The 20,148-nt window shown below is 45.5% G+C and overlaps 1 protein-coding gene across 10 annotated transcripts in view; it reads right to left on the bottom strand.

Annotated features, from left to right (window-relative positions):
- The window catches only part of DIS3L2 (DIS3 like 3'-5' exoribonuclease 2), a 284,495-nt gene that overhangs the window by 56,237 nt on the left and 208,110 nt on the right, over positions 1-20,148 (bottom strand). For 8 of the 10 annotated variants that reach the window (XM_043491795.1, XM_043491797.1, XM_043491796.1 and 5 more), the window contains one exon: positions 11,017-11,096. The exons of the other annotated variants lie outside the window; for them this stretch is intronic. In XM_043491795.1, the coding sequence (XP_043347730.1) occupies positions 11,017-11,096 (80 nt within the window). The remainder of the gene's footprint in view (positions 1-11,016; positions 11,097-20,148) is intronic. 10 annotated transcript variants of the gene reach the window in all.

The following is a 20,148-nucleotide window of genomic DNA, read 5'->3' as shown; positions in this document are numbered from 1 at the left end:
TATGCAGTGGTGCAAGTAGATTTTAACTCTTACTGGTACGGTACTGACCCCTCCCCCCACTCCCCCCTCACAAAAAATGTTCTGTGACTAGAGCCCTGTGGAGATACAAATTTATACCCGCGGATGCAGATATCCGCAGATAGAAATCGGAATGCACTGCACCGCAGGGCTCTCCCAGGAACCACAGAGGTGAAAGGAGCAGCATGTGAGGCCGCTGCTCCCAGGAACCAGTGCCCCGCTCCGGCAGCTCCCCCGGCTTTCTTTGGCAGGTGACCTTTGACATCACGGAGAAAGTGGAAAGCAGTACATTAGAGTAAACTGAAAAGGTCACTATCCTGGCTTCTATACATATATTTACCTCCAGTGCAGTCTGTATCTCGGGTCTAAAGAAGCCGCCCTCCAACACCAATTTCAGAAGGCCAGTAAAAAGATTTCACCTGGATTACTATCAGAGCCAGTACTAGGTCGTAGCGTGTTAGTGACTCAACAGCCAAGGACACAGGAGCTAGCCCGGCTCAGGTCCCCATTTTATGAAAAATCTGTTGCAAAAACAAAATAATGCAAACCCAACAAACCTAACCAAAAACACCTCCTGTCGGGCCGACGTTTTTCTAGCCTGATCTCAGCTCCAAGGGAGTACTTCTGGTAAGCCAAGAAAATCAGCCCAGCCATTTGGGGAACAAGGCTGAAAATGACTTGGTTTTTGAAGAGTTCTCCCATAACTAGAACTCTTTGCTCCTACCCATTCAGACCTGTGCTGGCTGCCTTCCTGAGCACTAGTGCACAGGACATGTCTGAGTGAGAATGCAGCTATTCACATTTTTATAAGCAGCAGTGTTCCCAGGTGAGTGAGGCTGATAAAGCGCTTGGCCTCGGTTGGTATGCAGAGACATACAGAGGGGAGGAAGTGCTTTTGATTGCTTCCTCACGTATTGTTAAGTAAACAATTATGGAGACAGATATTCAGTGAATACATATGGAAACAGCATTTTTCTGTGCCTCAGCGGTGATTGCGGCTATATTTCTTGTTTTCCTGACAGCTACTGGATACCCAGACTTCTACAGCTAGGGAGGAGGCTTTACATTTCTTCCTAAAGGATTCAGACTGAAGCTATTAATGTCTGTGGCTCAACACACAGGGATTTAGGCGTGGCCAACGGCAGCGTTAAAAGGATCGGTGCACACACATCTGTGCAATACGAAAAAAATGACATCTCCTGATATTAGAGGACATGCAACTCATTGATGAGAGCAGAAAGAGCAGGGAGGAGATTGATATTTTCTTACTCTGAAATCCCAGGACTGTTCAGAGAGATACTGACAGCACAAGAACCATACAACAACTAGAACAGTTTTGGGCATTCAACTTCATTTCAGCACGAGCAGGAACGTTAGCCAGGATGCCAGGGGAACATCTGAACCTTTATTTGGAGAGTGCCCTGGGATCATCAGCTTCCACCTGGGCACAGAGCTGAAGCGTGCCTTGACATCTCTACCCAGTGCTGCTTCCATGATGACTGTTCACAGTGCCCACAACACAGGGAGGTTGTGAGGATTCAGTAGTCACTATTTCTATAGCACCTGGAAAATAGAAACCCGCTGTTAAGTAGCAGGGTGTCAGACGAGAGGGAAGGGCTCTGCCAGGGAATGAACGCACCCTGGAGAGACAAGACCCTGGACACTTCTTATCAGGAAGTTTTCAATGCTGACAGATTGAGAAGCTAAGCAGTACTCGTGGCAAAGTCCTTTTAAAGAGCCCAGTTTTCTCAGAATGAAACTGCAGCAAGGTCTCTTCTGCATGGGAACAGCTACTCCACCAGCTGCTGCAGAATGCCTCCAGTGACTAAATCCATGTTGTGGGTTATGTCCTGTAGTCTTGTTTGCTGTAGTGTGTACAAAACCAAGCCCACATCTTATTAGAACAGGATTACATTTCCTTTGGAGTTTTACAACGCAACATCTGGACTAATTCTGTCTGACAATCTAACAAACTGAACCTGTGCAGCAACCAGGAGGGCTGGTTTACCTTTACGCATGGTGGACAGAGTCAATTACCGGCCACGGAGAGCCAACAGTGGCAGAGGGTTACTCCTTGGCAGATGGAGAATATATATTGATTTGGGTACAGCCTGGTGCCAACTCAGTCAAATGGAAAACAAGAGTCTCTGCATCATAAGGCAGAACTCCATCCTGCTCAGTCACCTTCTTCCTTAAGGTCTGTCTTCACTGCAGAGCTAACTTGGGTGTTTATTCAGGTGTTGTCCCTAAGTCCCCTCCCACTGGAGTTTGGTGGTGCTTTAAACCCAGGCAAGCTGGCCTGGCTAGGTGTATAGGCTACAGGCCTGGTGCTGCTTTCATTCAGGCTGGTAACTCATCCACTTTGCAGTGATGATTCAGGCTAAATCACTTGGGTGCAGAAAGTCCTCCAAAGCCTTCCCACAATTCCCCCCAGGTGCCTGGAAGGTAGGGTGACCAGATGTCCCAATTTTATAGGGACAGTCCCGATTTTGGGGTCTTTTTCTTCTATAGGCTCCTATTACCCGCAAACCCTGTGCCAATTTTTCACACTTGCCGTCTGGTCACCCTACTGGAAGCACAGGACCAAGTTCTCCAGGAAGAAAATAACAGAGCAGTTCAGTTTACCAAAGCACGAAGAACTATGGGATACGCCCCCAGAAGTCTTAGCAATACACACTAGCAAGGGCACAATCACCAAGATATGGCTTTGCAATGTAGCTGCTCTCACCTGGGCTAGGCTAACCCAGGCTGATCACCTGAGTTGACTCTGAAGTGAAGACATGGCCTTAGGTGATTGCCTAAGACTAACGAATGCAATGCTGAGGCTTAGAGCCCTAATTTCACTTTGATTCTGAAATCCAAATAAGGCATTTAATAAGCTTCAGCCTACCAACTCTTAGTATAAAACACTTCCTGTGTCCAGCACAGGACTTTGCAAACATATATGTTGATGTTTTGCATTATGAAATCCTGGGATTTGGTGGTGCTGCAGATCTGGAATTGGACACTGACATGGGATTGCACTTTTGACATACAATGTGCAACTCAAGCCAAATTAGAGAAACTGCTACCTAAGCAATCTCCCCAAACCACGCCAATCAACTAGTGCTGCCTCCATAGGGTTCATGACACTTGGCAACTGTGTGATACTGACAGGTGTATACATGCAGCAGGGTAGCTGCTTGCACAAATTATGTGCATGGACAGTTCTGAAAGCCTAAACTCAGTACACTGAGCTGAACATAACATCATGAAACTGCCAGCTCACCTGATTTACATCTGACAGGAAAATGACCCATCTGTGCTAAAGTTCAGCAAGTCTGATACGCATCTATCAGGTGAGCTTAAAAAGTCACTGTTGCTGCATCAGCTGGTTTATACGTTATGTCCATATCACTTCTAAGAAGTGACTCTCTTGGTAAACAAGAATAAATACTAAGAAATGATGCTTTGCAAAAGTTCCGACTGCATCATACCAATGGCAGTCCAGAAGAGCAGCAGTAAAAGCTGTGAGCTAATGTGTAAGTGATAAACGACTTGTTCAAACAATTCAATTATAATTACAGGCTTGCTCTCCTGATTTAAGTCTTGCTTCATAATTGCCTGTCTTAAATTCACTTTACGGAAAAACTGCAGAAGAGAGCTTGGTAACACAAAGAGCATTATTCATCAGTAGCTTGTGAGTGTCAGAATTGGATATACCTTGGCATTTGGGAATGCTAGCATTTTAGGCTATGTCATAATGTACCACTCACCATTGTTCCATGTGTAGAAAGGAGAGTCATTTTTATGTTTCAGTGGCAGATATTTTTCACTTGCTGTCCTAAAGAGTTGTGTAATGCTGCCCAAAGGTGGCCCCATTCACTGATGCATGAAGTGCTCCCTGTCTAGTTTGTATATCAGCAATGTCTGTAAATCTCTTTGGGATCCTTGGAAATGCAAAATGATCAATATACTATCACTGCTTCAGGAAAAGGTCTCTAAGTGTGTTTCTATTTGAGATCCTGTTCTCTTGGGGTTAGAAAGCTACTCCAAAGATAACATACAAAGCCCCACCACAAATTCATAATCCTGACACAAATCCAAACCATGGTGAGGAATTAAAATGAAATTCATTGGAAAAATGGAAGTTGATATATTGGAGGAAAAGTCATCCATAATAGGAGGGAGAGACCTGGAAACCAGTATAATGCTGAAAGACTGAGGTGATCACGGACAGCACATTAGATTGGAGTTTGCAATGTGCTATGTAAGCAAAACACACCACTGCAAATATGGGGTGCCTAATCAGATGCATCTTGTCACAGACCGACAGCACCTCTCTTTTATGTCTCTGGGTAACAGGGGACCTGGAACATTGCGCTCCTTCTGAGAGAGCTGTGCCAACTGGAGAGACTTCAGAGGAATGGAAAATAATTAGGAATCTGGACTTATTATGCATCGGCACTCAGAGAGCAGGATGGTGGATGCCATGTAAGTGCCTGCCTGGATCGACAGATAGTACACAGAAAAGATGTCTGATCTCTGTGCTGATTACAGCAAATACAGGAGACAGCTTTTCTTGCACTTAATTTCTTCCATAGGATCAGCCATAAGTCAAATGATCTCTGGGTTCCGACTACTCTAAGGACAAATTTTCCAAAGTCTACTCAGCTTCCTTCTTTGTAGTGTCCTCTTTCATGTTGCCAGGCAGTCTCCCATTACAGCTCTTGTGTTGGGGAGAAAGCCTACAATGGCTGTCCTACTGCATCCCTTGAAAACGGTCAAAAGGGGCCTTTTTTCAGTACAGCGCCACTATCCACACTGTCACGGCTGGGGTGTGGGCGGCCAGGCCTAGTGGGTGGAGCCAGCCTCAGAAAGTTGCAGCTAGAGCCCAGGGTCAGAGACAGAATCAGAAGCCAGGCAAGGAAGGAGTGCTGGAACAGGGCAGGAAGAAAGCAGGAGCAGGGTTGGGGACAAGGCTCAGAACAAGGCTGGAGCAAGGTTTGTCATAGCTGGTGGCTGGGGATCTGCCTAGTTGCACCGACAACGTCCGGGTGTTCCCAGCAGGCTTAAGCAGTGCGCCTGAAGTAATCAAACAGGGAGCAGGCCTATCGGGACCCTTGTGGGCGCACATCCTTTGGTGCTTGGGCCCACAAGGCTCACAGCCGGCCAGCCACTTTCAATTAGAGCTCGCCCAGGAAGCAGCAGAGCCGGGTACTAGACCTGCGGATCCTTACACAAATCCCTGTACCAGGGGTTGCCATCTCTCTACTGGAAGGGAAAATATCTGTGGTCACAGGCCGTGGCTCAGTTGAAATACTGATATATCTTCAGTGGTTGTGGGTGGGGGCCGAGAAGAGACAGTGAAACAAGGGGCTAGGCCAGTATGACCCTGCATCCCCTTACGTCCTGTTACATTGTTAGGGTACATCCTATACAGCACGAGAGACTCTCAACACAATGTGAGGATAGTCTCAAAGCCTATACTCCACCTCCCTCATCTACAGCCCCACCACTGGCTGCAGTCCCATTGTAGCACTCTTAGCAGGGACGCTGTCATTTCCCTGGACATGACTGCTTTTGTGCCTTGAGAGGGCTGATAACGACTTTGTGCAGAGCTTCAAGGAAGAGCTTTGGTTTTGTATCAGAGAGGTCGTTAACCAAGATTATGCCAGGTTTTTAGTAGCACACTTTCCCTTTCAAAGGCACTCCTAAAATTGGAGCGTATCAAAATTCACCAATCCCCTCCATGCACTGTTAGTTCTGACATGCTGTAAAGAATTAGGTCTAACCTGACATTCTGTATAGGGACCACAGCATTGTGTCCATTAGCTGTATTTTAGATACCATTTCTCTCTCTCACAATCACACACACACACACCCCTCTAAACCCACAGGACAACAGAAGCTAGCTAACTCCCAATAGAAGGAATTTGTGGGACCAGAAAAACGTACTGAGCCTCCCCCCCAAAAAAAAACTAAAGGGAAGGGGTTCTTTATAGCACAGAGCCTGGGGAGGTGCCCCCAACTCTGGGAGATGTACAATGCAGCACGAATGGAAATGCATCATCTGACGTTGGAGGAAGGGACTAAGATAGGAAATGTACAAATACAAATTGCCAATTTATAAGTAGTAATTGCCGGGGTTTCATGGTCAGAACAAAGATGAATCAGGCCACACTCCCTTTGACCAGGTGCCCGTGTGCACATACACAAAGCATGTTGTTCACCCTGTCACAATTTCAACCCCCTCCTCATTTCAGGAGAGTACAGCACTCCCATTTGTTAACTTGGTCAGTACCATGGCATAGGCAGGTCTGCTCCCCTTTGGAATGAAAACTATTTATGCCCATTAGGGTGAATTAAATAACATGGTTTAAAAAAAGGAAAGAAAACTGCTTCCACCTAAGTGAGGCTGCCTGGTTTTCTCTGGGGCCTGGGAGGAGAGATGGAAGGTACTCGGGATGCACAAGCGCTGAGAAGGAGTTTGACTGACAGCTGGACAGAGGGGAGGGTGAGGGAGAGGTTGTTTTGTGAGCATGGGAAGTGGGGAGAAGCGGTACTGTCACTTTTGACGATTGCTTATTTGTTGTCTGTCTGGATCCATCTCTATTTTAGATTGTAAAATTCTTATGGGCAGGGACTACCTCTAAATCTGTATTTAGACATTGCCTAGCACAGTGGGGCCTCACCTTAGTTGGGGCATGTAGATGATATGAGAATACAAACAAATAATAATAATGGCTTGGAGAGTGGGGGGCAAGGCCCTCCAGTCCAGCAGGGAGCTGCCTGAGACGGCCAGATGTCTTTTCTTTCTTGGCCCAAAGTATTTCAATTCAGGTTTTCCAAGGTGAAAGGCTCGCACGTTAATCTGGCAGTACACCAGGGCGTCCCCAACCACCAGCCTCTTAACTGACATCCACAACATTACTTTAACCCAGGGCTATGCTTAAGGACTTTTATTTTACTCAAAGGAGCTAACATAAAAATGAAACAATTACAGTTTAAATTGCGAAGAAGCAGCCAGATGGGAACCTTCATGGATGAAGTCTCGTGTTTGAAACCCAGGGTTCCCTGGAGCCATGGGTTCCAATTCCACCCTGGTTGGTTCAGCCTGCCATCATCTCCAGGAAGCACAGTGAAGTCCTGTGCAGTCTATTGGGGGTGTGTAGCTAGGGACAAAAAGAAGGGTCCAACCCAGAGATCCTGTCTGTTCTTCATGCCCATTTAATATCCCTCGGTATTCTCATATCCGTGGGGCCTTGCCTTCCACTATTGTGCTATGCCCCAGCTGGTTTCCACCATCCCATCTCAGGGGTGCCGCTCTGTGTGACATAGTCTCTAAAGCCCTGTGGGATTTCTCGGGATGAAAGGCAATGTGAAAATATAAGCTACCTATTTTGGGTTCCAGCTTCCCTAATGCATTTTGCCCATAAATATGCAATAATTGTAAATGTCCCCAGTGAATAGGTGATTTATATATAATACACAGCAACTGACCCATAGCCACAGTGCTGAAGGCACGACAATGGGATAGCAGCTGCAGTGAGGAGTTAATGAAAATTTAACATAATGTTATCTTAAGGGCAACAAATTCCAGTACAGGTTTCAGAGTAGCAGCCGTGTTAGTCTCCTTGGTGAGAGTCTGCATGGTGCTTGCACTCCTAAGTCTAGGTAATTTAGAAAATGTAATTACTTTGGTAATTACACTTTTAGGCTAGAGATTTTAGAAATATGACTCCTTTGTTCAGCAAATGCAAGGCCACTATATACTGCTCTTTGCTGCTCACCTCTGGTCAGAGCAGGGTTAGCCATCTCAAGGAGGGACTCAAGTCTTTGGACGAAGAAGCATCACGGGTCCCTGCCTGAATGACTGAGAACGTTCGCAGACAACTCAAGAAACAAAAAATTGTGGGTACAGATGGAACAACACTTTAAAGCGTGGAAGGCTCCCTTATATGGAGGGACCATTTCCACTTCCCATCTCTAGGCAACTACACAGCAATCAGACTTATGCTGTCCTGTTGCAACTCTTTGTTATCATCACTTGTTACAGCCTCATCCCTGACACTCTGAAGCTAGATGCTCTAGGTCAGCGGTTCTCAAACTTCATTGCACTGTGACCCCCCCTTCTGACAACAAAATTACTACACGACCCAGAGAAGGGGACCGAAACCTGAGCCCAAGCCCGAGCCCCACCCGGGAGGCGGGAAGCCAAAGCCTGAGGGCTTCTGCCCTGGATGGAGGGGCTGAAGCCAAAACCTAAGCCCCATCACGCTGGGCTGAAGCTGAAGCCTGAGCCCCACTGCCCAGGGCTGAAGCCTTCGGGCTTTGCTTCAGTCCCGGGCCTGAGCAAGTCTAACGCCAGTCCTGGTGACCTCATTAAAGTGGGGTCGTGACCCACTTTGTGGTCCTGACCCACAGTTTAAGAATCACTGCTCCAGCCGAAGCCAAGATACAGGAGACACACTTACAACTTCTGTCTGACACCCTCACATAGACACAGAATATTGGCAACATTTCTCTCATGATCCACAAACACTCAGATACTGTCTACACACAAGTTGTAACATTTTTACTGTGCCAGTACAGTTAAAGTAATACAGGTTTCCTGGTGGGGATGCAGTTATGTCCTTATACAAGTGTTTCTCCTGATATAGCTTGCTCCTTATTATCTGTGTGTGGACCACGCCTAAAAATCTGCACTTTGAAATCGCAAAGGGAAGATTGTGACAGTCATGTTAAAACTGTAGGTAATAGTCCAAGAAAAGGGGTAAGCTTTGAGAACCGGGGATTTTTCCTCCCAGCATGACTGACCACGCTGGCAAGGGAGGAGAAAATGAGACCAATACAAACGCTTGTCTGTTTTACTGTCAATTAATCCAATGCAAAACTTCTTGCTGTTAACCAAGGCACAGAGCACATGAAGTTACCATACTCTGCCACCATCATTACTGGACAGCACAAAAGTATCTCTCCTTAGAACTGAGCTTACATTCTGATAAAGGAGCATCTTGCTGTCAAGGAAAGGGCAGCTGTATCACATGCACAGAGACTTATTACTAAGCTTGAAAGACCTACTTTTTCCTCCACATTCCAATACATTTTGCGAGTATTCTTCATTCTCCTGGTCTGCATGTACTGGGCCCAGAGGGATAAACATCTTCTTACAATACAAAATGATCCCTAATAACTCATGTGTTATGGCTTTCCTTAAGAAATGGAAATCTTGACCCTTATCCACTGTCACTGGTTAAATGACCTATGCAGTACAGAACCAGTACCACATGGGAGATATAACTGGAAGAAATATTTTATCTGGGACCATCTGAAACAATTACACTAGGTCTGGCTATAGATCTTGCATCAGTTGCTATACAACCAGTCCTGGCTATCACGTTTTATGTGGTCACAGCCGGTAGCAGCCTGGGTGTCTCAGATGCTAAACCTGCCAGAAACACAGGTCATAACCATATATCTATGAATCAATAGTGCTCAGCATATTTCAGTTACTTTCACCGTTCAATGCATCTGATTCCTTTTTTACTCAGACAGGCAAAGTGGCTAAAAGAAAGAAGCTTTTCAAACTGAAATGCTATTGGCCTAAGATTTTAAAGAAAAGAGCCCCACAGCCCCAGTAGTTTCTTAAAACCATGGCACACGTGCACACAAAAGAATGTGGAAAGGAGGCAGAAAATAGGGCTGCTGATTTTCAAGATATATGCTAGACAATTAGAAGTGCTGGATCTATAAACATCCTTAAAAAAAAAAAGAAGCCAGCCAACAGGTCTAATAGTTTTATGTTTTCCCCACTGCCCATTGTGTGCAATCCCCTCCTAGAAGCTTGTAAAACAAACATTCTTTCCCTGTGGATTTGATCCCATTGCGTTTAACCAGCACATTTCCCTATTTTTCTAGTGGAGCTGTTGTTACGGAGTCTTTGTATTTATACTTCCTGGGCTAAGCTGTTTAGTGGATAGCTTTGTGCACAGGCCTTGTAAACTGCTGCTACAGAGATGGAAGCAGGGTGGGGGTGACACTTTTTTCCTCTTTCAAAAAAATGTCCCCTCTATAAATAAATACACACACATGCATAAAAGGGTTCTCCGCTTAAAAAGAGATTGATTTTGTTTTAAATGATACTTCAGCAATTGTTCTCCAGATCCTTTTAAGGCTGTCCAAAAGTGGGCTAAACTCCTGAATGGATTGCCCTTTAACAATTTTCTATACTGCCTTCTTCTAAGTTAAACTTCTAAATTTGGAGAAAAATATAACTCCTGGGTGGGAGTGAGACACGGTGAATTTCTGATACCCTGGTATTCATGACAACTTACCCAGCACGACAACAGAGACATCCTAACCTGGATTGCTGCTATCAATTTGATAATCAGAATGTGATTTGAAATAAAAACATCTCAGGGGCCAACCCACTACAGCAGTAGTAAAAAGATGCAGGAATACCTGGAAATTGAGGACATTCTGCTCCAGTTTGGATATCATGAGGTGTCTTATAAAAACATGTGCATGGCTACACTTGGATTTCAGAGAGCACACATGGCAAGCCATGAAGTGAATCTGCACGTGTGTTTGAGCAGAGAGAGAACAGGTGGTGGGAAGGAGATGAGGCGCTACCTCCATGCCATCAGAATCACCCCAACACAAAGTATCCCAGAACTTCAGAGCAAACACTCCTTAACTGGAGAGCACAGGGCAGATTTTCTTGAGCGTCCAGCAGCTAACAGCTGCCATGTAGATAACTAAAGATTTGAGAATGTGGGTGCTGTGCACTTTGGAAGATCTGGCCTCACTTTTGCCCGACACATTTGTGCATGAGGCCTCTACAAGTCATTCCCCATCTTAGGGCTAGGCTGAAAGCTACTGTAATCTACATTTAAGTAGTACAAGCAGTTCTGATCCTTCTGCCAATGAAAGGGAATGTGGGGCACATCAACAGTGAAATTTTCTTTCAGGTGCCCCTTCCTATCTCCCCTGTGTACAATCATCTACGGGACTTACTTGTTGCTGTCCCGATACTGATAGATATAACAGCCTTGAGGCATCCCGCTTTCCTTGTCCAATGTAAACGAGAGCTTCAGCTGCAAAGGGGGAAAAAAAGAAAAGAAAAGAAAAGCACATTTAGGCTGAGTTCTCACTCACTACAGCAACTTCATGAAAGGCTTGTGGGAGAAAGCAAGCTCACCAAGACTGACACGCAAACACTGTGGCCTGGAATATAACATGGAGTTCCAAACCTCAGCGAAAAGTCACATGCATTGCAGAAAAGCTCTCTCTTTTTCCACCCTTTGTTACTATAAAGTGTTTGTGGTTCCTCTGAAATGTATGGGTCATAACGGTTCACCCCTCCAAACCCACCCACACACACATCCCTTCACCAGAGCTATTGCGGTTCTCCTCAGACACTAAAGAAATGAGTGTTCTCCATCAGCAGCTGTAGTTCCCACGAGCCTCTTTCTCTGAAAGCCTTCCCGGTTTCATCTCATTCCTCCAGTGCATTAGAACAGAGGAGAAACCACAGAGGGAAAGGTGACAGATTTTTCCTTCTGGGCAGAGTTATTAAAGAGCTGTTAGGAGGGTTTGTAGTTTGGACCAGTGTCCAGCAGGAGGCTAGGATGTGACCTGGAAAGCTGCTTCCATTGCAACTCCAAGACGGGATTCGGTAAGAGTTTTCAGATTTCATATGTAACCTAGTCCAGTTTTATTTAAGGGGGAAAAAAACTAATCTTGTTTCAACACCAGTCAGAACAAAAGGAGTTCTGTAGGGAGAATGGGTTCTCTATATCCTAAGTTACCAGAAAACAGAACAGGGCTGACCTTTCAAATACAGAGGTATGGCTTCGGCAGTCCGGGGCGTCCCTCTTGATGCAAGTGGAGGTGGCTCTGATCAAGAGTAATCATCATGTGCTGTACCCAAGAGGTGGGTGGCAGCATTTGCCTCTATTTACAACAGTTAGGTGCCGACCTCATGCTCCTGGCAAATCACGCGTGTTTCCCCAGCCTGGCAAAGTTTGGAGACCCCAACGTGTATTGTGCACTTTGGACAGGATAGGCAGTGTACTTTGGAGAAAGTAGTGATGGTATTTATGTACCAGGGCCCAGATTTTTAAAGGTATTTGGGCACCACACTCCCATTGAAACCAGGAGTTGGGTGCCTAACTATGTTTAGAAATCTAATCCCAGGTGGGACTGCTTTAGTTTTGATCTAGGCTGAATGGAGTAATATTAAAGAAGGGGGCCGGATGCTGAAGGACACTTGAAATGAATTGGGGAGCCCATCTCTTTTATAAAGGCTTGACCCACAGACTTTGAAGTGAGTTTATTATGGTGGATCTGCTCTTTTTAAATGCAAGGAGTTGAAGAGCCTACTGCTAAGCCACTGCATCTATTTACAAATTCCTCTGGCTTACGAACTCCAAGGAAATTGCTATTGAAAATTAACTGCCTATTAGGGAGAAAACGCTGTATTAAAATTTTTTTTTACCAGTAAGCTGTTAACACAACCGAAGTTCTGGATCATTAGCTGTTGTACAGATTTTTCCTTCTCGACAGGATAACAAATACAAAGAAATACAGTGTGCTCTTTCACAAATAAAACTGAAGCTGCTGAAAACTCAGTCATCACTGATCCTGAATATAGAATTAAATACAAGGCTGAGATCTAATCCACCTGAACTGCTGCATGTCTTGCAGTTCCATGCCAGGTGACTGAAATACATTCCCCCTTAGTTATTTCCTGTGGACATCGCTATCCCATGCATACTCCTTGGACTTACCGGTAAATAAACACATCCTTATTTTGCGTCAATCCATGTAATAAGTGCCATAAGAACATAAGAATGGCCCTACTGGGTCAGACCAAAGGTCCATCTAGCCCAGTATCCTGTCTTCCGACAGTGGCCAGTGCCAGGTGCCCCAGAAGGAATGAACAGAACAGGTAATCATCAAGTGATCCATCCCCTGTCGCTCATTTCCAGCTTCTGGCAAACAGAGGCTAGGGAAACCATTCCTGCCCATCCTGGCTAATAGCCATTGATGGACCATATGCCATATTCCATATACTTCTATGCCATGTTCCATATACTCCTATTTCCTGTGAGTAGCTACTTGTCTAGGGACAGTTATCTTACTTCTAGCAGCAAATTTCTAAGACCCACCTCTGGAACAACTAGAGCATAGTGGACTGAGTAAGGAGTTGGGAGCTGCCAGAAGAGAAATGGGTTTTATTTTCAATTGCGCTGGTTTAACCAAAGCTTCTCTGTCTTTGTAAAACATTTAGGCCCTCACTTGGGGAATCCATATCCCAAGCCAAACTAATACCAGCTATCCCTGGCCACAGCTCCACACAAGCCCTGAAGAATCTGGAAAAGTGGCAATATATCACATTTCAGCTTTATATTGAGGGAATACAGCAAGGAAGGTACAAAATTGTATGTCTAATTTCAATCAGCCTTGACAAACCAAATCTGATGGGCACCAATTGACATTGTTATGAAGTCTGTCCATGTCAGTCTTGGATGAGAACTAAGCTACCCTCAATGCTTGTATTTTGCCCTGTCACAATTCTGGTTAACTAAATCAGCCTCTTTAGTACTACACAACTAACCTTCCTTTCTCCAGCAAGACTCACTGCTGGGAACAAGCTCCACTCAAGGAGACAAGGAAGGAAGAAAAAAGTTTGGGAAGAGAAACCACCTTGTTTTCATAGAACACAGCCAGACAGAGATTTCTGGTCACTCCAGGGGAAAGCCAGCAGCTAACTGAGCTACCAGGTATGGGAGAGTAAGTCCTAGGCTGTCCAAGGCAGCAGTTGCAGGAGTGCACCCCAGTTCTTGGGGGTGCTGAGTCAAGTGGGACCTACCTAAACTGGCCAGGACAGGCTAAGTTTTACAATATGCATTTAGGCTTTTGTTAAGTTTAACCCTTTTCTCTCTGCTTCTGGTGTTCCTATGGATAAATAACAGATACTCTTTTGAAGAAGCTGTTCCCTGTCACTGCATTTACCAGCTGGTTGTAGCTCCCAGAGAGGACTCTTCACCAGGAGCCACATTCAGCTGGACCTGTTGGAGGTGATATGGTTAGAAAACTGGGATAGGGGGTTGGGGGTGCTGTAATCTGGTCATCCGAACAGGATGATTGCAGGATTCCACTCTGAGAGAAGTGCAGGTCACTTGAAAGAAATGCTCAAAGAGAGAGATCCCAGATACCCACGGCTCACCCCTTAGCCATAACAGTTGATAGCAGATGCATGCTAAAGAGGGTGTGGAAAGGGAATGGCTCCTCTGCTGACCTGTTGCAACAGCACTTGCTAAAAGCTAGAATGCAGTAGTAGCCGAACAAAGAGCATTGTCAGAGGGCAGAGTGAGAGGATAAGGGCTGGGCAGCTCTTTGCACTTTCCAGTTGGTCACCACTGCCAACAACAAAGGGCCTCGTCTGCTTCTGCATCTGTAGCAATAATGCTCTGGCCAAGCCCTCAATGTGGAGTTGTGTGCGTATCTGCACGCGCAGGGTTGGGGGGTTTCTGGCTAAGTTCTGGTGTTTGTGGGGGAGCAGGGGTGGGAAAAAAGCCCAAAATAAGAAGGGAGAAAAGCTAAGAGATTCAATAGGGCTAGAAGAACCAGCTGAGCACTGTGGGATGCAAACTGTCTCACACACCGAATTTGTGAGTTTAGCCTTAGTGGACTGCAATAAGCCGCCCATGAGGACTTTAATGCTGGATTACTGGTTTCCCTTCTCCATTTAAACCATTCTAAAAAGACAAATCTATAATGGGAGGCAGGAGACCAAACCCTGATGACTTTTAGTGGGAGATCATATCGGACAGTCCCATCAACTTCCAGTGGGCTTTGTGCTTCTAGCCATGTAGGTGCTTCTGCAAATCCCATCCATACATCTTTAGATCTTCTCACAGCTACAGCAAATCTACAGGTACTTCCTAATGCATGCCTCAGAGAACCTGCTGCATGGGCTATGTCTGCCCGTGCACGCTCATTCAGACACAGACTGTCGGGAGTAAAATAGCCAACAATGTGGGAGAGGGCTTATTTTAGAGCAGAGTTGGACTTTTTATACCTCCACTTACATATATGATTCAGCAGACACACCAAAATATCTGACAAAATCCACCTACAGTATCAGTATACCTATTTCTCAGACTGGCAAACTAAAGCACTGGCAAACCAAGTTAAGTGACTCGCCCAATGACACAGAGAGGCGGTGGCAGAGTCGGAAATAAAAGTCACACATGCTTTCTCCTAGTCCCTATGAAGATCCCTGACATCAGACAACATGGTCCTTACTATTTTGTCCTATATAACCACCTTCTCCATTCACTCCTGCCCAAAACCCATTAACTAAATAGCAGGAATTCTATTGATTAACTGAATTAAGAAAGTCAAATGGGAGGTTGGGGGGATTTACTAGTACAGTAGATGTCCCTGAGCAGATTATCTGCTTTATCATTCATCCCATCTGATTTGCTCTACAACTGCAGAGATGTCACTAGACGTTCGCAGTACAGAACCCAAACGTGCTGTTACAACACCCCCTCTGACACAAGACCAGCTCTTTGTCCATTTGACAGCCTTGCTTCAGGTCTCTGAATCTGCTCCCCATCAGAATGCAGAGACTTTCAGTGCAACCAATGAACAAACAGGAACACAAAACACAGAAAGGCCACCCATCTCCAAATAAAAGCCTGCTGACTTTGTGCCTGGGGGGAATGTTTCCTACAAGTTCCATGTGACCCTGTCATGGTGACCAAGACCCCCTCAGAGCAGGCAATTTCTGGATTATGCATTTGCAATCCCTTGGCTTTATCACACACCTTCCAGCTCACTGGGGAAAGGAGGAGGGCATTAGCAAATGTCTCATCCATCTGTATTCTTGTTTCAGAGTAGCAGCCGTGTTAGTCTGTATTCGCAAAAAGAAAAGAAGTACTTGTGGCACCTCAGAGACTAACAAATTTATTAGAGCATAAGCTTTCGTGAGCTACAGCTCACTTCATCGGATGCATTTGGTGGAAAAAACAGAGGAGAGATATATATACACACACAGAGAACATGAAACAATGGGTTTATCATACACACTGTAAGGAGAGTGATCACTTAAGATAAGCCATCACCAACAGCGGGGGGGGGGGGGGGGGGGGGGGGGAGGAGGAAAACCTTTCATGGTGACAAGCAGGTAGGCTAATTCCAGCAGTTAACAAGAATATCAGAGGAACAGTGGGGGGTGGGGTGGGAGGGAGAAATACCATGGGGAAATAGTTTTACTTTGTGTAATGACTCATCCATTCCCAGTCTCTATTCAAGCCTAAGTTAATTGTATCCAGTTTGCAAATTAATTCCAATTCAGCAGTCTCTCGTTGGAGTCTGTTTTTGAAGCTTTTTTGTTGAAGTATAGCCACTCTTAGGTCTGTGATCGAGTGACCAGAGAGATTGAAGTGTTCTCCAACTGGTTTTTGAATGTTATAATTCTTGACGTCTGATTTGTGTCCATTCATTCTTTTACGTAGAGACTGTCCAGTTTGGCCAATGTACATGGCAGAGGGGCATTGCTGGCACATGATGGCATATATCACATTGGTAGATGCGCAGGTGAACGAGCCTCTGATAGTGTGGCTGATGTGATTAGGCCCTATGATGGTATCCCCTGAATAGATATGTGGACAGAGTTGGCAACGGGCTTTGTTGCAAGGATAGGTTCCTGGGTTAGTGGTTCTGTTGTGTGGTGTGTGGTTGCTGGTGAGTATTTGCTTCAGATTGGGGGGCTGTCTGTAAGCAAGGACAGGTCTGTCTCCCAAGATCTGAGAGAGCGATGGCTCGTCCTTCAGGATAGGTTGTAGATCCTTGATGATGCGTTGGAGGGGTTTTAGTTGGGGGCTGAAGGTGATGGCTAGTGGCGTTCTGTTGTTTTCTTTGTTGGGCCTGTTCTGTAGTAGGTGACTTCTGGGTACTCTTCTGGCTCTGTCAATCTGTTTCTTCACTTCAGCAGGTGGGTACTGTAGTTGTAGGAATGCATGATAGAGATCTTGTAGGTGTTTGTCTCTGTCTGAGGGGTTGGAGCAAATGCGGTTATATCGTAGCGCTTGGCTGTAGACAATGGATCGAGTGGTATGATCTGGATGAAAGCTAGAGGCATGTAGGTAGGAATAGCGGTCAGTAGGTTTCCGATATAGGGTGGTGTTTATGTGACCATCGCTTATTAGCACCATAGTGTCCAGGAAGTGGATCTCTTGTGTGGACTGGTCCAGGCTGAGGTTGATGGTGGGATGGAAATTGTTGAAATCATGGTGGAATTCCTCAAGAGCTTCTTTTCCATGGGTCCAGATGATGAAGATGTCATCAATGTAGCGCAAGTAGAGTAGGGGCATTAGGGAACGAGAGCTGAGGAAGCGTTGTTCTAAGTCAGCCATAAAAATGTTGGCATACTGTGGGGCCATGCGGGTACCCATCGCAGTGCCGCTGATTTGAAGGTATACATTGTCACCAAATGTGAAATAGTTATGGGTCAGGACAAAGTCACAAAGTTCTGCCACCAGGTTAGCCGTGACAGTATCGGGGATACTGTTCGTGACGGCTTGTAGTCCATCTTTGTGTGGAATGTTGGTGTAGAGGCTTCTACATCCATAGTGGCTAGGATGGTGTTTTTAGGAAGATCACCAATGGACTGTAGTTTCCTCAGGAAATCGGTGGTGTCTCGAAGATAGCTGGGAGTGCTGGTAACGAAGGGCCTGAGGAGGGAGTCTACATAGCCAGATTTCAGAGTAGCAGCCGTGTTAGTCTGTATTCGCAAAAAGAAAAGGAGTACTTGTGGCACCTTAGAGTATATTGTAAAGTCCAGCCACGAGGAAGTTTGTGTGGAAGGTTGGTTCTTTATGAGAGTATCCAGTTTTGAGAGCTCATTCTTAATCTTTCCCTGTTTGCTGTAGAGGATGTTGATCAGGTGGTTCCGCAGTTTCCTTGAGAGTGTGTGGCACAAGCTGTCAGCATAGTCTGTGTGGTATGTAGATTGTAATGGATTTTTTACCTTCAGTCCTTTCGGTATGATGTCCATCTGTTTGCATTTGGAGAGAAAGCTTATGCTCTAATAAATTTGTTAGTCTCTAAGGTGCCACAAGTACTCCTTTTCTTTTTACATAGCCAGACAATCCTGCTGTCAGGGTGCCAATGCCTGAGATGATGGGGCGTCCAGGATTTCCAGGTTTATGGATCTTGGGTAGCAGATAGAATACCCCAGGTCCTGGCTCCAGGGGTGTGTCTGTGCGGATTTGTTCTTGTGCTTTTTCAGGGAGTTTCTTGAGCAAATGCTGTAGTTTCTTTTGGTAACTCTCAGTGGGATCAGAGGGTAATGGCTTGTAGAAAGTGGTGTTGGAGAGCTGCCTAGTAGCCTCTTGTTCATACTCTGACCTATTCATGATGACGACAGCACCTCCTTTGTCAGCCTTTTTGATTATGATGTCAGAGTTGTTTCTGAGGCTGTGGATGGCACTGTGTTCTGCATGGCTGAGGTTATGGGGTAAGCGATGCTGCTTTTCCACAATTTCAGCTCGTGCACGTCGGCGGAAGCAGTCTATGTAGAAATCCAGGCTGCTGTTTCGACCTTCAGGAGGAGTCCACCTAGAATCTTTCTTTTTGTAGTGTTGGCAGGAAGGTCTCTGTGGGTTAATATGTTGGTCAGAGGTGTGTTGGAAATATTCCTTGAGTCTGAGACGTCGAAAATAGGATTCTAGGTCACCACAGAACTGTATCATGTTCGTGGGGGTGGAGGGGCAAAAGGAGAGGCCCCGAGATAGGACAGATTCTTCCGCTGGGCTAAGAGTATAGTTGGATAGATTAACAATATTGCTGGGTGGGTTACGGGAACCATTGTTGTGGCCCCTTGTGGCATATAGTAGTTTAGATAGCTTAGTGTCCTTTTTCTTTTGTAGAAAAAGCACGGCTGCTACTCTGAAACCTGTGATTATGCAAGGCACTGAATTTAGCCGTATAGAGTGGAAATCTGTCAACTTCATGAAAAAACTCGCACAGATACAGACAGACATCATCTTCCTCTCCAAATGCAAACAGATGGACATCATACCGAAAGGACTGAAGGTAAAAAATCCATTACAATCTACATACCACACAGACTATGCTGACAGCTTGTGCCACACACTCTCAAGGAAACTGCGGAACCACCTGATCAACATCCTCTACAGCAAACAGGGAAAGATTAAGAATGAGCTCTCAAAACTGGATACTCTCATAAAGAACCAACCTTCCACACAAACTTCCTCGTGGCTGGACTTTACAAAAACTAGACAAGCCATTTACAAAACACACTTTGATTCTCTACAAAAGAAAAAGGACACTAAGCTATCTAAACTACTATATGCCACAAGGGGCCACAACAATGAAACAAGCTTTCATCCAGATCATACCACTCGATCCATTGTCTACAGCCAAGCGCTACGATATAACCGCATTTGCTCCAACCCCTCAGACAGAGACAAACACCTACAAGATCTCTATCATGCATTCCTACAACTACAATACCCACCTGCTGAAGTGAAGAAACAGATTGACAGAGCCAGAAGAGTACCCAGAAGTCACCTACTACAGGACAGGCCCAACAAAGAAAACAACAGAACGCCACTAGCCATCCCCTTCAGCCCCCAACTAAAACCCCTCCAACGCATCATCAAGGATCTACAACCTATCCTGAAGGACGAGCCACCGCTCTCTCAGATCTTGGGAGACAGACCAGTCCTTGCTTACAGACAGCCCCCCAATCTGAAGCAAATACTCACCAGCAACCACACACCACACAACAGAACCACTAACCCAGGAACCTATCCTTGCAACAAAGCCCGTTGCCAACTCTGTCCACATATCTATTCAGGGGATACCATCATAGGGCCTAATCACATCAGCCACACTATCAGAGGCTCGTTCACCTGCGCATCTACCAATGTGATATATGCCATCATGTGCCAGCAATGCCCCTCTGCCATGTACATTGGCCAAACTGGACAGTCTCTACGTAAAAGAATGAATGGACACAAATCAGACGTCAAGAATTATAACATTCAAAAACCAGTTGGAGAACACTTCAATCTCTCTGGTCACTCGATCACAGACCTAAGAGTG

Source organism: Dermochelys coriacea, chromosome 9, assembly GCF_009764565.3.
Source record: "Dermochelys coriacea isolate rDerCor1 chromosome 9, rDerCor1.pri.v4, whole genome shotgun sequence".
Classification (NCBI taxonomy): Eukaryota; Metazoa; Chordata; order Testudines; family Dermochelyidae; genus Dermochelys; species Dermochelys coriacea.
The sequence above is the reverse complement of the archived record's forward strand: the minus strand, read 5'-3'. Positions and strand labels throughout refer to the sequence as shown.